Here is a 21,958-nt window from a genome sequence, read left to right as displayed (position 1 = left end):
TAATATTCCATTGCTATTTACATTTATACTTTTTATTATGTTATATTTATACTTCTTCAATTATTAGTTTTCATATATTTATTGAATTTATGTATTTCTAATTTATGAGACATTTCCAAGTTTCTTGCTAATTTTTCTGTTGTTACATTTGTCCTTTTCTTAATGATTTATAAGACCTCTTTAAATATGCTGGATATTAATCATCTGTCAGTTGTATGTGTGACAATTTAATCCTAATTTCTAATTAGCCTTATGACTTTGATTATTGTGTGTGCTGACATTTATAAGCCTTTATTTTTATGTAGTCACATGTATCCATCTTTTGCTTTTTTTTTTACTGCTTTTATGCTTAGAATATTCTTCATTTCAAGATTATATAAACATTTACCTATATTTTTTCTGCCTTGTTTAGAGTTTCACTTTTACATAATTTCCTTAAATCATCTTTTTATTTTATTTTTTAATATGGAGCGTTAGGCATTTAACTTAATTTTTTCCACAAGAAGCGAACTGACTGTCCCAATATCATTTATTCAACATCCTTCCTTTCTCCACTATAGGTGTTTTTCCACTGGTGTAATTTTCAGATGAAGACTCAAAAGGGCAGGATCAACGTAGTCTAGTTTGTGCGGTGGGTGCGTAGAAGGAGGGAGAAGGCTGTTTAGGGCAGACATTACACTTAATATAAGTACTGTACAGCAGCATGCTGCAGACAAAGAAGTCTAATCTTTGCCTGAGAAAAGGGAACAGTATGGATAAGTAGATACTCTTTTCACCTTGAGAAAGAGAAGCCATCATCTGGTTTTTGCTCATGTGATACGAAAAGGACAGAAGTTAAGCCAGTAGGTTCAGAGGAACCTGAAAATCTGGGACTCTCTACTTTTCTCCCATCTTTTCCCCAAGACAGATTTCAGGGACAGCAGACCATTCCAACGACAGTGACTCATGGAGTCTAAATAATCCTCCAGATTATGATACAAATGAAGTTTTTTACTTTGAGGATGAAGAACTCAGGCTTAAAAAAAAAATGAAGAAAAATATTCCACTGCCCTCCTTCCTTCAGGCTGCTTCCATAACTCCTGTGAACTAAACTGTGGCTATGAGTTGGTGATGGTTTTCGCCTGATTTGCCAGTGAGAGTTGTATACTTTTTGAGACCCCCCCCAAATAAAGAGGATTGATTTGGTCTTAATCTATATTGCTAATCAACTGCATAATTTAGAAACATTATAAAAACAAAAAATAGAGCAAGAAAAAAAAATTAGAGCTAGAATGGGATGGCCCAGAGAAGATCTAGGTTTTGTGAAACCTGAAGCTTTTATACTTTGGGGAGCTCCTTTCAGGAAAAAGTATATTTTGAACACAAAATTGCTAGGGGCCCTCCCCAGGTGAATGTACCTCTGGGCCCATAAAATTTATAACATTAAGTTTTTATTTTATAGTTTTATATATTTTATAATTTTGTGTATTTTATGTAAATTTACTTATTAAGTATATTTATATATACATCTTTATGAATGTCATAATAGATAAATGTAGTTAATCTACATACCATCCAGTCATTTTCATTTTTTTCCTGGCGATAGGCTACCTCATGCATTAATTCTTTCACATACTTCTTTTGTGAGTGAGATGTGTTAAATGTCACCAGAAAGTCATTTGCTCCCTCGCGATAGATGACTCTTATGTCAAAAGGAGCCTCAGGTTTAACTGGAAAGGAAAAAAGGAGGTCAGTCTATAGGGCAGTCAAGAAAATAATTACACTTTTTAAAGTTCATCTATTCTGAACATCACATTCTCTTTCTGGGTCAGTAACTGAACAACAGTTCAGAAAACCATTTCTTCTTCTTCCTGGTTCACAGCCTGACTACACTTTTCAGCCTCCCCAGCAGTTGGGTGCGGTCTTGAGCACAATGTGGGGAGAAGTGATGTGCACCACCTCCCATCCTGGCCCAGAAACCTTACATGTATGGCCCTTTGCTTATTGCCTTTCCACCACTTGGAGTCATATGTTGAAGACAGTGGGACCACAGGAGGGAGGAACTCTGAATATTGCTTGGAGGAGCATCACCCACAGATTAGAAATACCCATTTTGGCTCTTATGTGAGCAAGAAATAAAATTCTGGTGTTTGAGATATCATATGTTTTAGGGCTTATTTGTTATAGCAGCTAGTGCTAATTCTACACCAAAACATATTCTCTTTGCCTTTTGAATACTAGAGAACTTGCTACCAACTAGCCCCAAAACAGGAGTATTTAAACTTGGAGTCCTCATTATTCCAATAAAATCAGATTGTAAGCTGGGAGCCTTGTACCTCACCTCAGCTATGTAGAAGTTGAGGGTCTGCATCCTGGCCCTAAGCTCATAACTTCCAGTGTGACTTCAGTCTAGTTTGTATTAGCTCTAAATTCTTTTCCGGTCTCTTCCGTCTGCCTGCCATGCAAAATTCCTCTTAGGATCACACGCACCATGTATGAAATGCTATTGGAGGGAGATAGGTTTTATTCTAGGCAGAACCAACCCAGATAAAGATACTAAATTCCTTGAAAAGCATGTGTGTCATGTGGCCTCCCCACCATTTTCCAGGGGCTTTCCTGTCTTGGGTTCTTAGCTGCTCTATCACCAAAGCCTGGGGTGGTAGTTAGCTGTCTAAAGATGGGACAGCCACTTTTTTGCATAGCTGATCTCAGACAGAGATGGGCAGCATATAGGCTAAAATCTAAGCTAACCCCATTGTTAATGGAAGAGTACGTGTTCATCAAACTCTTCCTCTGTAGACTGAGCTGGATTCTAAGCTATCTGACTTGGGCTTTAAGGCCGACTTGCTGACCCAGTAAAGTGAACTCACGTGGTGGAATTTGGCTCACTTATTGTAGTCACTTGCTCATAGTGGTAACCACCTAAGGTTTCCTTGCATTGCCCCAGAGATCCTGAAAAAGAGGAAGTGTCTCCTTTGCCCTTTGATGTCTTATAAAAGAGGGAGCTTATTCTTTTTTACTCTTAGATGCACTATAGAAAGGGAAGGTGCTCTGGGGAAACAAGGGGAAAGGCGGGTGGGTATAAAGAAACAGACCAACAGAGAATCCTGTCAACCTTTTATACCTGCCAAGCCAGTTCCTACTTTTCATTCAAGGGAATAATTAAGATTCACATTCTCAACGAAACCTCTGACACTGAATTCCTTGCCTCATTCCCATCTCCCAAGGGACTCCCAATCATGGAAGAATTAAGGGAAGAACAGACTGATATTGATTATATACCTATTAAGCACCAAGTGCTTTACTTACACAAGCTTCCACCAACAATCCCTAATTACTGCTATACTGATGAGGAAACTGAGTCTCAGAGAGGTTAATTAAGTTCAGGCTCCTATAAAATGGTTTGATAGTATTTAAATCCAATTCTGTATGATTCTGAGGCTTGCTCTTCTTTATTTTAGCTTTTGTTTCTGTGCTCCATTATCTCACACTGGCTTGTCCAGGTATCCTCCAAATAGGTCTGTCTCTGGCCCAAAGGGTGTCTTTGAGCACATTAGAAAAAGTTGCTCATTCCTCAAGCAAAATTTTTATAAGTTAATTTATTCTGGAAACAATCTGAACCATAATATAGATTTATCCCACCAAGGCAAATGGGAAGGGAGGAAGCTGCCCCTCTAGCCTTATCAGAGGGACCACACCTAAAGAAGGAGAAGTGAGGGCCAGGTGGTTGCAGGGGAACTCTGGTCTAGGGCTCAATCAGGGGCTTCCAGTTTAAATTCAATTAAATGACAGTTCTGCCAATGAAATATCACCTTAAGAACCAGAAGAAGGTACTACTGAGCGACATGCCTCCACTAACTCTCATCCTGCTTGCTTACGGGTGCTTTCCAAAGCCCCACGAGGCTCATAACTCCAAGTTCACAGGGGCCCATGCTACCAGGTGTGAGCACAACTGCTTTTCTCCTTTAGACCCTCAGATGTGGCTTGTTAGGTTTGTTTCTGCTGGGGTATGGAAAATGGGCCTCTGAGAGCACTGGGTATGATTTGGGAATTCAGATGGACAGGGTGCCACCTGGAGTCCTGAGTATTCACATGCTCACTTTCTAAAATGCCAGGATCTGTCAGAAGACTGAGAATCTCTGCACTCTGTACCTGTTCTCGGAAAAGCGAATAAATATTTCCAATTCCAGTGGTAAACTTTAGATATCATGCTCTTGTGCAGTGCACTAACCATCCATCCATAACAGCCTAGTCTACAAATGACAAAACCCAGCTTGCTTGTGTCCCATACTCAGAATTACCTTGTTGTTGTTACCACTTTCTTAGATAGTACTCACATAGGTTGTGGCCTATGTTGCTATGTGGACAACATGCACAACCCTCTGCCTAGTCTCTTTTTCACTATCTCTGCCTTTTTACAGGATAATTATTCACAGGTAGAACTTTTGCTTTTACTCTCTATTTTACCAATTTAGTGAAGCAAAGCTAAGATAGACTCAAAGTTTCTCACCTTCTTGTCTCTAATGAGTATTGCTCTCTTACCTTTGATTTTCTTTTCGAGTGCTGAAGAAAGGGTTGAGAATAAGGAGAGAGAGTGAGTCATAGTATTTAAAACCAGCAAAAGAATGCATCTCTTCAATTACTTTGGCCAATTTCCCCCTGTGTATATTGTTTCATCTATAAATACCCATAGGTAGAATAAATGTGGGTAGTTATTATTCTATTGCACTGATGCATTGTAATTGGCTTAGACATTCTGAGGCTTTGAAAAGAACTTTATTCACCCCAGGGTCATAATCTGTAAGTAGTGGGAAAAAAACTTCTTATGTCTATATTCCCAATCTTTCTGATTACTTTGATTTACTTGCCTGGTAACCAAATGGTGAATTTGTAATTAATATGGACTTACAACCAGGTAATTGAATGGATTTACTAATTCATATTATTATGTATATGGATATTATATAGAGCCAAAGGAAACATGTAGTTGAGTTTACCGATTCAGATTATAATTTTATTTGAAATATAATTATTGTATCTTTTTTGGCAAATTGTAATATGAATATCCTAAGCCACATGCCTCACTTCTCAGTAATAAGTCTCTTAGGAAGATGTGATAGTAATTTCATGTGTCAGCTTGGCTAGGCTGTGGTGCCTTGTTTGGTCAAATACTAGTCCAAAAGTATCATTTTTTTTTAAGACTTGACTAACATTTAACTCAGTACACTTTGAATAAAACAGATTACCCTCCATAATGTGGTGCTCCTCATGCAATCAGATGAAGGCTTTAAAAGCAAAGACTGAGGGTGCCTTGCTGGCTCACTCAGAAGAGCATGCCACTCTTGATCTTGGGTCATGAGTTCAAGACCCATGTTATGTGTAGAGATTACTTAAATAAATAAATAAATAAACCTAAAAAAATAAAACAAAGACTGAGATCTCCCGAAAAGAAGCAATTTTGCTTCAAGATTGCAATATAGAGACCCTGCTTGAGGTTCCAGACCATGACCTTACCCTATGGGATTTGGACTCAAGACTGAAATATCCAATCTTACCTGAGTTCCTAGCATTCTGGCTTTCCCTATAGATTTCAGACTTGCCAGCCCCAACAATCATATGAGCAACTCCTTAAAATAAATCTCTTTCATATCTATTTCTCTATCTACATATTATCTATCCATCTATCTATCATCTATCTATCATCTGTCTATCTATCTATATCTCCTATTGGTTCTGTTTCCTCTGGAGAATTCTAATACAGAAGTCGTATTTACTTTTAAAAATAACTTGATAATTTAACAAAACACACTCAGAATATGGTGGGTATGTGGGAAGAAGACTATAAGGAATTCAAAAGAAGGTAAGATGAGGAAGGAAGGGACATACATTGGTGGATGGCAGAGGCCCAGATCCAGTGAAACTTCACACAGATGAACTCTTTCTGCAGTCACTATCCTTCATAGCTGAGTTTGAAGACCCTCAGAATTCTCTTGTAGTAAGAATTAGTGGCATATGCTTCACAACTTTCATTTCTTTAAAAAATTCCTTCCATTAGGGGATTTGCTATTCTTTATTGAATATAGCTTTCATGATTTGTCTACTTTTAACATAAAGTCCAGAGAGAATCAGTGTCTTCATATATCCCCAAATAGCAATCATACCCCTATATACAACTTCTTACCTATCTTGACTATGTTCAATTTCTTGGAAGTTATGTTCTTTCCTCCAAGCTTCACATGTATTTCGCTGTCTCCAATGAGTAAGAATTTCTTTGTCTTAATGAAATACATCTCTTGCAGTTTATCAAAAGTCAGGCATTTTACATTCAAAAGGGCCCCACTGTAGGAACAAAAAGGGAACCATCTTAAATCAAGTAGGAGTTTCTGTATACAATAGAATAGCATTACACGTACATTTTAGTTGTGTGACTTCAACTCTGTCCATAGGTATGCAGATGGTTAGGTGCTTATGAAAGAGAGAGAGAGGGAATTAAATAATGTGGCTTCTTGCTACCATCAGACCTAGTGATGATATATTCAGGCATTAGATGCAACTGAATCTGAACCATCAAAGCATGTTCATGAAAAAGATGGAAAATTCCTATTTTTTAAGAATCAATCATTGAAAAACAAATACTTTGTTTAGATGAGAAGGTAATTGCGCTTTTTGATGTCCTGCAGAAATAAATTGAGAAAATAAAACCTGTAAAGAAACATTGACCAAAAAAAGTTAAAGGAAAGGATACAATAGTCTAAAGGATTGTATACATAAAACCATAAATACTTAATGGGTAATTTAGGGATTTTCAAAGGTAATTTTGACTGTGCTCCACTTTTACCTCATCAACAGACTTTAAAAGCAACCCTTCTTTCCATATTCCCTACCTTAACAGACAATAGCTATGCTCTAGGAATTGAACTCTGTCACTTCTGTCACTTCCTCTTCCCAATTAGGATCAGACTTTCATGAAAATGAGGAAGAGAGATTGTTACCTACTGTACAACTAACATCAAAGGCTCCTCATTGGGGCACCTGAGGGGCTCAATTGGTTCAGCATCTGCCTTCAGCTTAGATCATGATCCCAGGGTCCTGGGATTGAGCTCCCTGCTCAGCATGGAGTCTGCTTGTCCCTCTCTCTCTACCCCTCCCTCCACTCGTGTGCACTTTCTCTCTCTCTCAAATAAGTAAATAGAATCTTTTTTTAAAAAGTTCCACATTATACTTTTTAAATAAAAATTATAAGTTTGAGTTCCAGTAATAGCAGAACAACTTATATCATACTAGTCCTCTAATATATAATTATATATTATAACCTTGGACAAGCTATTTTTTGGAAATCCTATTTAAAAGCTTTAGAGAGTAACCAAAAATATGCAGAAATGAGAGGGAACTTTCTCCTTTAAAAAAAGGTGGATGAGATCTTTGTTTCTGCTTTTTTCTTTTTCTTTGTTTGATGACACTCCTCAGGTCACACTGTGATAGACATCTAGAATCTAATGGGAAGCCATAATTTTATTGTCTTTAGAAGTCAGAGGACTGCTTGCATGGCTGGATATTTTTATGGGGAAAAGCCTAGAAATGAGGAAGCTGTGGAGATGTAAGTCACCAGATCTGCATATAAACTCTGCTCATATCATTATATGTCCCTTTATTTGTCAAGGATGGAAGAGACTCCAAGGAAACCATGGGCTAACAATAGCTAGATGGCTCTAGAAAGAACTGAGCTGAGATTTTAGGTGCTGTCTCAAAAGAAAAGAGAATTTGAAGATTAATCCAATCCTGTTAACAAACTAACAGAGCTAAAACTAACATTCAGAAGAGGAAGTTAACAGAATCCAGAAAACCTATTACCAATAGTGCCTTCCTACATTCAAAAGCTACTACAAATGACTAAAAAAGGAAAAATGAGACCCATAGTCAAGACAAAAAGCAGTCAATGTAAAGCAGCCACCCTAAAGTGACCAGATGTTGGAATTAGCAGAAAAGGATTTTAAAGTAGCTTTTGTAAATATGTTCAAGGGCTAAACAAAGAATATGGTCATAATGATTGAATAGATGTGTAATGTTAGTGGAGAAGTGGAAACTGTAAAAGAGAACCAGATGAAAATACTGTAACTGACAAGTAAATCTAAAATTTGTAAAAATGCCCTGAGAGCATTGGATGGGCTTAATGGCAGATTGAAGATGGCAGAGGAAAGGATCAGTGAACTTGAAGATAGAGCAATAGCAAATTTTCAGTCTGAAATAACACAAATGCTCAGTGATGTATAGGATGATATCAAGGGGATAAATAAATATGTAATTAGAATTCCAGAACAAGAAAAGATAAAGTACTTGGATGAAAAAAAATAGATAAAAAATAATGGCTCCAAATTTCCCAAATGTAACAAAAATGTCTATTTTTATGTTTAAGACCTCAGCAAATCCAAGCAGGATCAATCCGAAAAAAACTATACCTAGGCTCATCACAGTCAAATGGCTGAAAAACAAAGACAAAGAGAAAATTTTGAAGTATCTAGAGAAAAATATCACTTCTGATCAGAAACTACAGGAACCAAAGACCCTGGAATAATATCTTTAAAACTCTGAAAGAGAGAAAAAAATATGTCCACCTTGAATTCTTACATGCACAAAATATTCTTTAATAATGAAGGCCAAGTGAAGATATTTCCAGATAAATAAAAATTGAGATAATTTGTTTTATTCTTTAGATCAGAGGGCAATAATACTATATGGAATTGCAGATCTATAGGAGGCAACTAGGTATACCAGAAAGGCTATACTTTGGTAAATGTGAAAGACAATATATATTTCTTTCTCTTAAATTATTTAAAGATAAATGATTGCTTAAAACAAATATTATAACATTGTGGTATTTATAATGTATGGTAGATGTAAAAATATATAACAATAGTGCATAGGATAGGACGTGATAAGTGGAACTATATTATTGTATTGTTGTAAGTTTCTTATATTTTATATATGAAATAGTACAATATTAACTCTAAGTAAACTATGATAAGGTTGAATATCATAACTGTTAGAGCAATCACTAAGAAAAAGATATTGCCTAAAAGTACAAATAAGGAAGAAATTGAATATCTAAATAGCTCTATTTCTTTCAGAGGAATTACATTTATTATCAACAAACTTCCCTACTAAGAAAACTCTATGCCAGATAGTTCTATGCTGTTGTATTCTATCAAATATATAAGAAATAGTACCAATTCTACACAAATTACTCTGGAAAATACAATAGAAATAGACCCTATCCAACTTATTTTATGAAGTTAGCACAACCCTGGTACCAAAAGCTGGCAAAAATATTACAGAAAAGAAATTTACGGATAAATGTCTCCCTAGAATGTATATTGAAATTTCCTCAAGAAAATATTAACACATTGATTTACTACTATGAGAAAGTAGGACACATCCCAAGAAATCAAGGTAGGTTCAGCAATCAAAGATGAATCATACAATTTACCATATTATCAGAACAAAAGGCATAAATAATTTGATTATCTCAAGTAATGCAGATAGACATATGACAAAATTCAACATCCACTTATGATAAAAACTCTCAGCAGACAATTAACAGAATACTACCTCAACCTGATAAAGGAAATTTACAGAGTCTACAGTTAATATCATATTTAATGGTGAAATTGTGAACATTTTTCCACTTTGATAAGGACAAAACAGGAATATCCACTTTCACCATTTTTATTTATCAGAGTACTGGAGGTTCTAGCCAGTGCATAAGGCAAGAGAACAAACAAACAAAAAGACACCCAGTTTGGAAAGGAAGAAAAAAAGTCTTTCTTTGCAGACAACATTATACAGATACCCCAACACAATTACAGGAACTAGTAGGGTGAATTCTTCAAGGTCAGATTATAAAAGACAATTATATTTCTATAGGCTAGTATCAAACAATTAGAAAATAAATTTTAAAAACAACAGCCCCATTTATGATAACAATAAACATAAAATGCTTAGAGATAAAATTAATAAAGAATGTTCAAGGCCTTTGCAATGGAAATTATAAAACATTCCTCAGAGCTATTAAAGGAGATCTAAATAAATGGAGAGGCACATTCATGTATTAGCAAATTAGCTGATTCTAAAATTTATGTGGAAATATGAAGAATTCAGAATAGTCAAACCAACATTGAAAAAGTAGAGCAAATATGGGAGAGTCAGAGCAGCTGATTTCAAATTTACTATAGAGCTATGATAATGGGGCCATTTTAGCACTGACATCAGAATAGATAAATTGGGGCACCTGGATGGCTCAGTTGGTTCAGTGTCTGCCTTCTGCTCAGTCATGATCCCAGAGTCCTGGGATTGAGCCCCGAATTGGGCTCCCTGCTCAGCTGGGAGTCTGCTTGTCTCTCTCCCTCAGCCCCTCCCCCCTGCTCATGTGCACACTCTGTCTCTCTGTCTCAAAAATAAATAAATAAAATCTTAAGAAAAAAAAGAATAGATAAGTTGATCAATAGAAAGTATAGAGCTCAGAAATAGACTTGCACATAGAAGCTTAACTGCTTTTCAATACAAGTGCCTTATCAATTTGATGGGAAATAGAAAATCTTTTCGGCAAACTGTCCTGGAACAACTGAATAAATATATGGAAGATATGAACCTTAATCTCATGAAAAATTAATTAGATATGAATTATAGACCTAAATGTAAAGGCTCAAACTATAAAATATCCGGGAGAAAACATATGAAAATATCTTTCTGACTTTGGGAGTAGACAAAAATAGTAATAACACACGCAAAAATTAAACATAAAAGAGAAAAAAAGACATATTGGACTTTGATCAAAATGAAAACTTCTTCCTCATTAAAATACACCATTAAGAAAATGAAATGGCAAGTTACACACTGGCAGAAATAGTTGTAATGCATATATCTGACAAAGGAATTGTATCCAGAACATAAAAAGCATTCATACCCATCAACAATAAAAGGATAAATAACTCCGTAAAAAAGACAAAAGGCTTTAACAGACACCTGCCACAAGGAGACATACAAATGGCCAGCAACTACTCAAAAAGATGGTCAACATTATTTGTTATTTGAGAAAATCACGAGATACTATTTCAACGCCAAATGTCAGAGACGATGTGTAGCTCTCAGACTTTGTTGGTTGGAGAGTAGAATGGTATAACCACTTTGGAAAACTGCTGGGATGTTTCTTATAAAGCTAAACACACACGTACCCTATGATTCAGCAATTCCATCTGAGGTTTTTACTGCAGAGAGATGAAAGTGTGTATTAACAAACAGATCTGTAAAAAAAAAAATCTAATAGCAACTTAAAAAAATATAGTCTCAAATTTGAAAAAACTCCAGTGTCCATCAAGAGGAGAAAGGATTCAAAGCTTGTGATACATTTATTAAGTGGAATTAATAGTCAGCAGTTGAAAAGATGAGCTCTGAGACACACATCAACATGGATAATTCTTAAAAACATTTTGTTGTGTGAGAGAATTCATATAGAAAAGAGTAAACAGTGTGTTATTCCATTTATAAGACCTATTGGAAACTGGCAAAACCAAGGGTGATGGATTGCTCACAGGGGATGAGTGGCTGGAAGGGGACTGGAGGCATCCTTCTAGGGTGAAAGAAATGTTCTGTATTAAAGAAGGAAGCAAAATATGTATTCTCATTGTAAAAATAATTAAACAATGAAGAATAAAAATAGAAGTACTCATTTCTCTTCCTTCCTCAACCATCAATTTAATTTCCCTCTCCTGTGATAAACATGATTACCAATTTGTTTTTCCTACATGCTTTTCTAGCCAAATAGCCCTGAAAAGTGGTATAGTTGGCTCAAATTTGAAGTGGGAATTGTGGCAGAAAAATAAAAGTTTTGTACAGGTTTGTTTACATGGAAAGAATACTTCTCATTAACCAGATATTTTTAAAAAGATCATAGGGAATATGTTCTAAAAAGGTCCTTTACTACCCACAATCCAGAATATGTTGGTTTTCTTTGGTAAACTGGATGTGGGTATACTTTTCTTGGCATGTGCTCAAGTGAGCCCTTTCTGGGATTGTTTCTGGACTCTGAGCAGAAAGAACATGTCTGTGGCTTGAGGTGAGGTGGGCATGGGATTAAAATCTGAGGAGGATGCCTCAGCTTTAGGGGCAGAGTCTCCCAGCTCTGGGCTGCTGTGGTCTTTGAGTGACCGGTTACTCTCCTACATTCAGACAAAGATAGAGATGGGTAAAGAAATTTTAAGTTTATTAATTGTCTAACTATATTTACTATTTGTGGGACCTTCCTTAAAATTGTCCCACCCTCAATTATAGTTTTTTTGTTAACTGTTATATTTTAGGGTATGCAGTTGTTTTGGCTTTAAGTGTGTGTGTGTGTGTGTGTGTGTGTGTTGGAGTTTCTAGAGAGTGTGTCCCTCATTGAAGTTTTCCCCCTCAGAATAGAGTAAATATTAAAAGCAAATTTTTTAAGTTAGGCCAGATGGATACAAGGGGACAAACTTGGGACGAGTGTCACATGGAAAGTGCTGAAGATGGCAACATGTCATAATTGGATGAATAAGGATAGAAGGGGAGAATTGGAGTAGTATCCTATTTCTGAATTTTAGGTAAGACAAATGATGTAGAGAAATTAGAAAGATAATGACTTTTATTTCAGTCATTGAGTTAGAATATATTTGTAAGTAAAGCGTGGTGGAATATTCAATTATAAATCCTTAACAGATAGCAAGTTCTTGGTATTATTGGAAGTTTAAGAAGAACCTAAAATAGTATTCTTGATTCATTTCCACTTTTTGGAGAATGAGATTAATAAGCAATGAAATATAAAGGATCACCATACGGTTGGCTTGTGAGCCTGGGCATCCTTTTAAGGGTCTGAACTCCAGGAGCCACCCTATATGGAGGGGAAGCCATGCCAGGAGCTAAGAAAACCCGGTGGCCTACAGTAGACAACCTTGCTTTGTACCAATGACCCTGGCCTCAGAAGACTGGAGGAAACTTAGGGTCTTCCCCATGAGTATTCAACTCAAGTCAATCCAATTCATTTCAATTAACTTAACTAAGTTAAAACAATTTACTTGGTTGCTAAATATGTATTGCTAAGATTAGAAATATTCTAGAACTATACCATCCAACATGATAGCCATTACCCAGTATGTGGTTATTGAACACTTGAAATATGGCTAAACTGTGATGTACTCCAACTATGAAATATACAAGAGATTTTGAAGACTCAGCATGCAAAAAAGAATGTAAAATATCTCATTAATATTTTTGTTTATATTGTTATATGCTGAAATGATAATATTTTGGATATATTAGGTTAAATAAAATATATTATTAAATTAAATATGTTATTATATTAAATATGTTAATTTAAATTAAATTAATTTCACCTATTTATTTTTTCTTTTTTTAAATGTGGCTACTAGAACATTTAGAATTATGTATATGGCTCACACATTTGTGGATTGCACTGTATTTCTATTGGATAGAGGCATTTTAGGGTATTTTGGGGGGAGAAAAAAAAGCACTGCAAGTATCCAATGTTAAAATTAAACACAGAGACCATACTTGAAAATCCCTGGGCAGACAAAATCAGATAGTCATATAAACAAATGTTTTAGCTTACTTTGCAAGACAAGCAAGATTAACTTAACCTGGGTGACTTCTTGCTTATGCTTCTGAAAATCATAAGCAAAACTTAAATCGTTTGCCAAAATTGATAGGAGGTAACCACTAACCAATTTCCTTTCAGTTAAGAAAATTCTAATATTATAGCCAATCACGGTAAAGAATGAACACTCATCACCTTTAAGCTGCTTTATAACAACATATCTCTAAGCCTCATTCCATATTTTAGTTTAAGCATTCCTGGTTTGCAAACTTTTTGGTACATGCACAATAAATTTTCACAAATTACTACTTCAGTGATTTCTGGCTTTACTTCTGTTTGTGTTTTGTTTTTTCATGTACTTTTTTTTTTTTCATTTAATGTACTTTTGACTGCAAGTGGTCCTATAGGCTAACAAATTTGGGCCTGTAGGACCTTCCCAGGGGACATCAACCCTAAACCATTCACACAAACCCTCTTGCTCTGAAAACAGAGAGAGACTGCTGGGGAGACCATAGTGCCTGCTTCTCTATCCTATCTCCAGCTTCCTAAATCTCCTGAAATCATGTGTGGCTTAGCTTGATAAATGCATTTCTCCTGATGGGGCAGACAGGTATCTACACAGAAATATTAAAAACAAAAACAAACTGTAGCTTTTATTCCTCATTTGGCCTCAAAAAACAGAATCTATCTCAAAAATATCGAACAACTTTGAAAGTTAGTATAGTTTACTGGAGAAGGACTAAATTAATCACCTGACAGATATTGCTAGGTAATTCTAGAACATGAGGTAGATTCGGCAGTGTGCCTGTGACAAGGGTGGCAAATAATGAAACCAAGAATGACATATGTGAAGTGATATCTGTAGGTGGCACATGGGAGTGACTGTGGTACCCCCAAGAATGTGGGAACAAAGGAAATCAGTTGCCTTCTGAGAGCTGACTCTGGAACTTACACAAATACCTAAAAGGCAGGGTTCCCAATTCAAGTGCCTATGGTGTCTATGCAAGTGGGTCTAACTTCAGGTCTGAGATTTAATTGTCCAACCACAGATGCAGCTGGACTTCTGTTCAGGTATTTTTGCTGTATGGGCCCACTATTATCAAATCTGATTTTTAAAGAGATAACCTAGTTGTTTAAGTGCTCGCAGCTAATCCTAAAAAATTAATAAGCACTTTGAGATCTGAACCAAATAATTCTCATCTTAAAATCAACAAACAAACTTCCTTTGTTTTGCTTTGTATTTACTGAACGATGTTTTGATCACATTTTTAATGAAAATTAGTCTACCCTGAGAATTAAGTACCATTTACAGGTACTGACCATATACCAAATACCCCAATGCCAGGTAGTTGTTTTGATTAGAGAGTTTAAGTAACTCCTTGGTCACAGAGCTCCTTAAGTGTTGCTACTGGGAGTCTAACGTAGGTGCCTATTTTCAGTGCCTCTGTTTTGTCATTCCAGTACCTGAGAGCCGGTTAATGTTCTGGGAATAAAAAAATTTCAGATCCCCCAGTAAGAGTGGATTTATATTGATATGCACCCTACTGGCCTGCTGTGTTTCTCTTCTTCCCAAGACCAAGTCTCGTAGGTCCTGAGCCCAGGATGAATATCTGGGTATCTACAGTACTTGTATCTACCAATGTGAAATCATCAGTTGGCATGTTGGTAATCTAATCCTGTGATTTTGGCTAATCCAAATCCATTCCTGAGAGGTGGATCCTCTCACTGAACACTAAGTAATTTGGTTTCTAACCCTGGGAGAATGGTGGCCAGATCAGACAGGTGGTAAACTCATCTAGGAAAATGCCCCTAGTAAGCTGGGAAATAGCACCTGGTTTCTATCAACAATCTGACCTGTGTAAAGACTTCATCAGAAAGCACATTTTTCAGTCATTTCCAATTTCTTCTTTATAAACATGTTAAAGGAACAGAGAGTTCCAATAAAGCTAGTTTCATTGGGAAAGCAACCTAGCCAAAAGCAACCTAGCCTATCCAGCAAATATAGCACAGTAGTGTGACTTTGATTTGAGAAACAATGTCCCCGCTGGGCTAGGATTTGCACGAAAATCCCCCTTGAGGTATACCTTCACAAAAACAGCTGCTCTCCAGGAGCACCTAAACCTCCTCATATTTATTGTTTCACACTGCAAAACATGTCTTAAGACAATCCCTTTCCAACTGAAATATCTAAATCCAATTGAAAATCCCCAACGGAAGTTGCAGATAGATTACAATATGACAGGAAAAATCAAGAGATTTGCAAAAGGAAGTGGGCAAGTTTGTTCAAGTGGGCAAGGAAGTGGTGTGAGCGAAAGTGGCCAGAAAGGTCATCTCAGCCTCCCAAGGAGAAACTATATGAGCACTGCAGTCCACTAAATAGCTGGGTGGAAACCCAAAGTCAAACCTCTGTTGGAGAGGGTTCTGTCCATAAAAATGAGTGCGTGGTTTGAATGAGCTGTTTGGCTGTGTTGGGGTAGTCTAGTTGCAGTATAGATTTTGGACATCGTAGATTCCTGTTCTCCCGACATTTTATTTCTGGAAAGTGTGTTAGAGAAGTGAACTGACAGAAGCAGAATGAGAATGCACTATGGAATTCAAGTCCAAGACCGTCTTTCTCCAATGACTGCATCAGGAAGCACTGCATGAGCACATTCAGGAAAGCTCCTATAATTTAACATAATGCATGCGATATAGGTCTTGTCTAGACTACGTATTAGAGGGGCTTGGCCCAGGATCTACTGAGTTTAAGAAGCCCTCTTTTACAACTGGTGGATCTTGACTCACTTTTCTTAGTAGGAAACTAATTAGGTCATCTGATATGAATTTGGAGATAGCCCTAAGTTAGAATTTCACGTTGGAGTATTTTTTTCAAGTCATCAGAGACAGTAACCCTCAGCAACAAGACATGGTTTGTGGAGGGAGAAGAAAGCTCTCTGAGCTCTTCACCAAACTTTCAAACCAGAGAGAGACTTTCTCTTTTCCTTTGCCTTTTCTCTGAGGCCTCATGAAACTAAGAGCCAGGTTATTCCTGCAGATTTTTGGAAAATTGATACTGAGGGTATCATGTGAAGTCAAACTGTGTCAAGACGGTGGAAGTTAGGTCTATATTCATAGATTTTGTTATTTTAATGCTCCTTTCCCATTACTTATTATATACTGGATGTGTCTTCTAATTAAAGTATTAAATTATTTAATCATCTAAACCTCCTTATGTGTAAGTACATTTCATTTAACAGGTGAGGAAACTGAGGCATAAATGAGTTACATAACTTGCTTTAGGTTAAAAAGCCAAGTCTGTGAAGTATTGGGATTAGAAACCAGGCAACTGTGCTCCAGAGTGCAACAAGGCACTAGATTGTCTCATGTTGGACAAAGAAATCTGGGGGAGGTGTGTCCTAGGAAAGCAAGATTTAAATTCTGCCATGAAGTCAGAAGGGTTGTGAGGTCTCCAAGTTCCATACCATCAGCTTGCTGTAGCAGCAAGGCCCTGGAGATGAACCCATGAGAGTATCTCTGCTGGAATCTTTCGGTGAAGAACAAGGAGTTTCAGGAAGTTTTTGGAATCTATTTGATTTTAGTACTTGAGAATTAGGCCTCATACTCCCTCCTTTGCTGAGCAGCACATGAAAGGAGAGGCAAGATTTCTAGGCACCCATAGGAGCCACTATTCCTCACCATATTTCAAATTCCAGATTGGTGCTGTTGACGTCCGGGTCATCAAAAGCACAGGTCAGCAAGTGCTGGGTTCCATCCACTTCCAACTGACTGTAGCAAGAGAATGAATAGTCATCCAGCTCAGCATCTTCAAACTCTCCTGGGGAAAAACAAACCTGCAGCTGTTAATGAAGCAAATGAGTGCATCCTTTTGAAATCTAGAGTGACATTAATGAAATAGAAGCCTTTTGGGGCAGACATGAAAGAGTGATTATAGGTTTATCTAAAGAAGAAAAGCCCAAGGGAAAAGACAGAAAAACCAATACCAAAACCCAAACCGAAAAGACCCCAAACCCAAACCAAATCGATATCTAATGAGCACAGATTTTTCTAACAGGAAAAAAAAAATCATCACAATTAATAAATAACTTCCAAATATTTCTAAATATTTCTGCCATTGTGTTAGTGCATTAGAGATCTAGAATAAAATACTAAATGCACTCTTTTTTACACTGTTAATTTCTTCTGTTAATTGGTATATTTCAAGTAAGAGATACTTTATCTCCATTATTCAAAAGCTACCTAATCTAACCTTTGACTTTATCACTAATCTTTATTTATTTCCTCCCAAGTATTTCTTTTTTGAATGAAGGAAGATGAGAACTATCTTACAGTCAGAAGTTCACTTTTTAAGGGATAGCTTTTTCTTGCCTAAATAGCCATCCCAACTAAAAGTACAATTGACTATCTCCATTGTGTGAATATTTATTTAAAGCAATTTGTCTTAAGCTGCTAAGGCAAATGTGGTTAGAAAAAATTAGATCTGCCAGGACTCAGATCTAGTGGACCTTTGCAAGAATCCTACAGGAATCCTATAGGTACTGCTTCTACGTGTGTAGATCCTTCATCCATAGAAATTGTATCTTAAAGACATCAGAATTCTCGAAGAATGTAGAGAATCAGATTTTTTTTCCCAGCCTCTTTTGGGAAGTACAATCTGTCACAGATAGTATTCAATTTCTTTCTTTTTTTAAAGATTTTATTTATTTGACAGAGGGAGACAGAGAGAGAGGGAACACAAGCAGGGGGAGTGGGAGAGGGAGAAGCAGGCTTCCCGCTGAGCAGGGAGCCTGATGCAGGACTCGATCCCAGGACCCTGGGATCATGACCTGAGCCGAAGGCAGACGCTTAATGACTGAGCCACCCAGGCACTGCTAGTATTCAATTTCTTAAACTGGATTGAGGCCCCTAAGATTAAATAGACATTTTGTATATATATTTCACAATATTTAATAGAAAAAAATTTGTCAACAAATATACTTGGATTGGGACCTGAGAAAATCCAGCGTAACTGAAGCCATTCTCAGAGTGGTCAAGTGTTAGCCTGTGATGGCTTCCAGGTCCATCAATACTAGAAATTACCTTGACCCATCAATACTAGAAGTTTTAAATAGGATATAGAGTTTTTAAAACTAGGGTTTTAAATAGGATATAGAATGTATTAAAATTAAACCCCAGTTGAGTGTCCTGAAGGCAATGAAATGTAGAAACAGCATCTTCTTTACTTAAATAACTAAGTAGGTCTGTGGGAAAGTTAGTAAAGCTTGTTGTGAGCAGACTAGTTGGGTGACAGTTTGGTTCAGTCAAAGCCACAAATCTTGAAAAGCTAGATCTAGATAAGAGATAAGAGCTGTGGGCACTGCTCTTTCTGACCATTCCTAGAACCCACTAGGTGTACAATTCTGCCACTAGCAAAGACTTCTTATGTAATTTCAGCAGGGTATAGCCCTCTTCCTGATGACAGTTTTAAATAATGAGGGGGAAACCCACAATTTAGGGCTCACATTTTAAAGCATGTTCATTCCTAATCTTATAGGACTAAGATCTTGTCTCCTAAGAACTGGCTCTTTTCTCAGTGGAATGGTTCTAGGTGGCTTTAGCCTGCCCTTACTCAGCAGTCCTCACTCTGTCTTGACATTTTCTCTTCTTTGAATCTTCCACCAATCCTATACAACAGAACCTACATTACTATTTGGATTCAGCCTTCTGTGGATCAGCTTTGTCTCCGAAATTCTTCAACATACAATATAAGCCTGAGAGAGCACAGTCTAGCAGATGCTGAGCACCAGTAGAATAAAGCACTCCCACTGCCCTTAGCCATCCAGTCTGGTGGAGTAAGTCTGATGTGTATTTTCATACAAGATACAAAGCACAATTAAAGTGCTATGTTTTGAGAAGCAGTTCATCGGCTATTTAGCCAATGAAGTTGCTTTGTAACCAAGAAAAGTTCCCCTTGACAACTTGCAAAATTGCAAGGCATTTTACAAAGAGAATATTACACTTGATCTAAGCTGAAAAATTCTTAGGTAAGGGTAATATACACAGTGGTTAAGACCTCTAGCACCAGAGCTGGACAGATGTGGGTTTAAATTCTCGCTATTCTACTTTTTAGCTGTGGTCCCTGTCAGGTTGGTTACTCAACCTCTCTATGCCTTATTGTTTCAACATGGAAATTCACATTATTTTGAGGAATCATTGAACAAAATATATGCAAAGACTTAGCTTAGAACACAGTAAGCACCCAATAAGGGTTAGCTATGACTATTATCTTTTTTTTTTTGACAATAAGTAATGAAAAGGTAAAATGAGAATTCTAATTCTGAAATATACGTGAAAACTGAATTCTATGTCAAAGGTATTATTACTATGGCTTTGAAATTACATAGAACTTTTGTACGGTGAGTTAACCTATTATTCTTTAAATGCTCACTATATAAGCATACTTTTGTATAAAAATTTAATTTTTAGAATATGTATTATAGACAAGGCCATGTGGTTTAGAAATCTTCCTATTGAAAAGAATTAGTTGATTAAAAGTATGAATGGCTTAGATTTTTAAAAAATATCCCTTTCTTCTCGTGCTCATCCTTGTGGTTATCAAAGAACTAATCTTTCAACAAATAACAGCTGATTATTATACACCCCAAACTGAAAAGTATTTTGACGTGATCAATGTGGATGATTGGTTAGATCTCCTAAATCAATCTGAAATTTAAAAAGTTGAAGTGAAAACTCAGCTTTCAGTTAGAATTCTTATTTCTTTGAAAAAAAAAAAAAAAAGAAGTATGGCCACCAGGGAGAAATAGAGGGAATAGATTATACCCTGAAGAGTAAGAATTAGGTGTTACTTGCCAACCAGCTATCTGTGCAAACACAAGGCAACACTTTCGAATAATAATCATCCCCACAAAATGATTCATACATGGTCACGCTGTGAAAAATGTCAGCATTCTGACAATTTCCTTAGTGAAAATATTCTAGGGATTTCCAACCTTAGTAAATACATGGCTTAACATATCTAAGCTGAATCATTGAGTTGATGTGTTTGATAACCTTGATAAGAAAATCCTTTTTAACTCTTAAAATAAAAGGGCTTAATTATCAGGAACAAATGGGTGGTCCAAATTCCCAGATGGCTCCTGTTGTGGCTGTTTTGCCTTTGTCTACAGTTTTGTTGTAATTACAACTTACTTACTAAGAAGGCAGCATCGGCTTCTAGGTGCTAAGTATTTCAAGGATCCCAAAGAGAGTTATTATATGATGATAAATTTGTCAATATGGAGAAAATTAAATATATTTTAATGAGACAACTCATTCAGATCTTTCGCTGTTCAGTTATTGCCTAAGAATCTCACATAAATCTATCAAAACTAAAGTATTTTGAAGAAATTTTCAAATACTCAATTCAAATACTGAATTCAGTTCTAGACACTCATTTAGGTGCTAGAGATATGGGATTGGTGAGTGCAGACAAAGCTGTTGTTTCTGGAAATTATTTTATCATGAAAGTCATGCTTTTGGAACCTCCTAAAAAGCTAAGCAAAACAAATTTAACTTGATTTTTTAACAAGGTAAAACTGCCTTAGAGATTCTCCAATAAGCACAACCATTGTGTCTATATGGGTGTTCTTTTTGTAAGAGCAGAGGCATTGACTGACATTTAAGATCCACATTTAGAGAGCCAAATGCATTCCTTTGTGACAATTCTAAGACTTTATAAACCACCCACAGTATCGTCCGGAGACGCCCTGTCCTGGCGGTTAGAACTTAAAAAATGACTGAGTATGTGGCAAGTTCTCCAACTCCATTTCAACCCAGTGTCCAGATCAGGTCTGTTAGGGATCTGAGTAACCTGAAGCATATACTAGAGATAATCTGAAATCCTAAAGAAAAGTTAGAAATGACTCACCATTCTGTGCATAGCCACTTTCTCCAGAAACGGCTTGAAGTAAATAGAAAACCATACCAAAAGCTGTACCCAGAATTGTCATTCTGAGAGAGAGAAAGAAAGGAGAGAGGAGGTGTGTGAGCCTATGTGTAGGAATGAATGAGAGAGAGAGTGAGCCCCAGCGAGAGAGAGACAGAGACAAATCTACAGCTTTAGCACTTTATACTTATTTAACCACAGACAGGGGGAAGTATAAACATAGCAAAAAAGAAGGCAAGTGCCAGAAACAGGAAGTCTGAGTAAAAGTATTGCTGTTGTAAGCAGAGGTAGAGGAAATGAAGGGATAGAACATTTGAATTATTGTACCTCTTTGGCATTCCTGACAGCCCCCAAACTTACTCTGCTTATTCCAGAGTAAGGTAGTGCATTCAAATCTAGCCCCAAACTACCTGAGACTAGAATGTGAATAA

General features: G+C 36.6%; 1 protein-coding gene across 2 annotated transcripts in view; it reads right to left on the bottom strand.

Annotated features, from left to right (window-relative positions):
• The window catches only part of LOC118006490 (interleukin-7 receptor subunit alpha-like), a 28,367-nt gene extending 6,627 nt beyond the window's left edge, over positions 1–21,740 (bottom strand). Inside the window, exons 1-5 of one of the 2 annotated variants that reach the window (XM_034999169.1) lie at positions 21,510–21,740; positions 17,282–17,420; positions 6,161–6,318; positions 4,522–4,542; positions 1,552–1,709 (exon numbers count right to left, since the gene is read on the bottom strand). In XM_034999169.1, the coding sequence (XP_034855060.1) occupies positions 1,552–1,709; positions 4,522–4,542; positions 6,161–6,318; positions 17,282–17,420; positions 21,510–21,591 (558 nt within the window). In that variant the 5' untranslated portion in view covers positions 21,592–21,740. The remainder of the gene's footprint in view (positions 1–1,551; positions 1,710–4,521; positions 4,543–6,160; positions 6,319–17,281; positions 17,421–21,509) is intronic. The other variant, XM_034999170.1, reaches the window with a different exon arrangement.
• Positions 21,741–21,958: the final 218 nt, after the last annotated feature.

Source organism: Mirounga leonina, unplaced genomic scaffold (genome assembly GCF_011800145.1).
Source record: "Mirounga leonina isolate KUSES-001 unplaced genomic scaffold, KU_Mleo_1.0 Mir_97, whole genome shotgun sequence".
Lineage (NCBI taxonomy): Eukaryota > Metazoa > Chordata > Mammalia > Carnivora > Phocidae > Mirounga > Mirounga leonina.
This window is presented reverse-complemented; position numbering and strand designations above follow the sequence as displayed.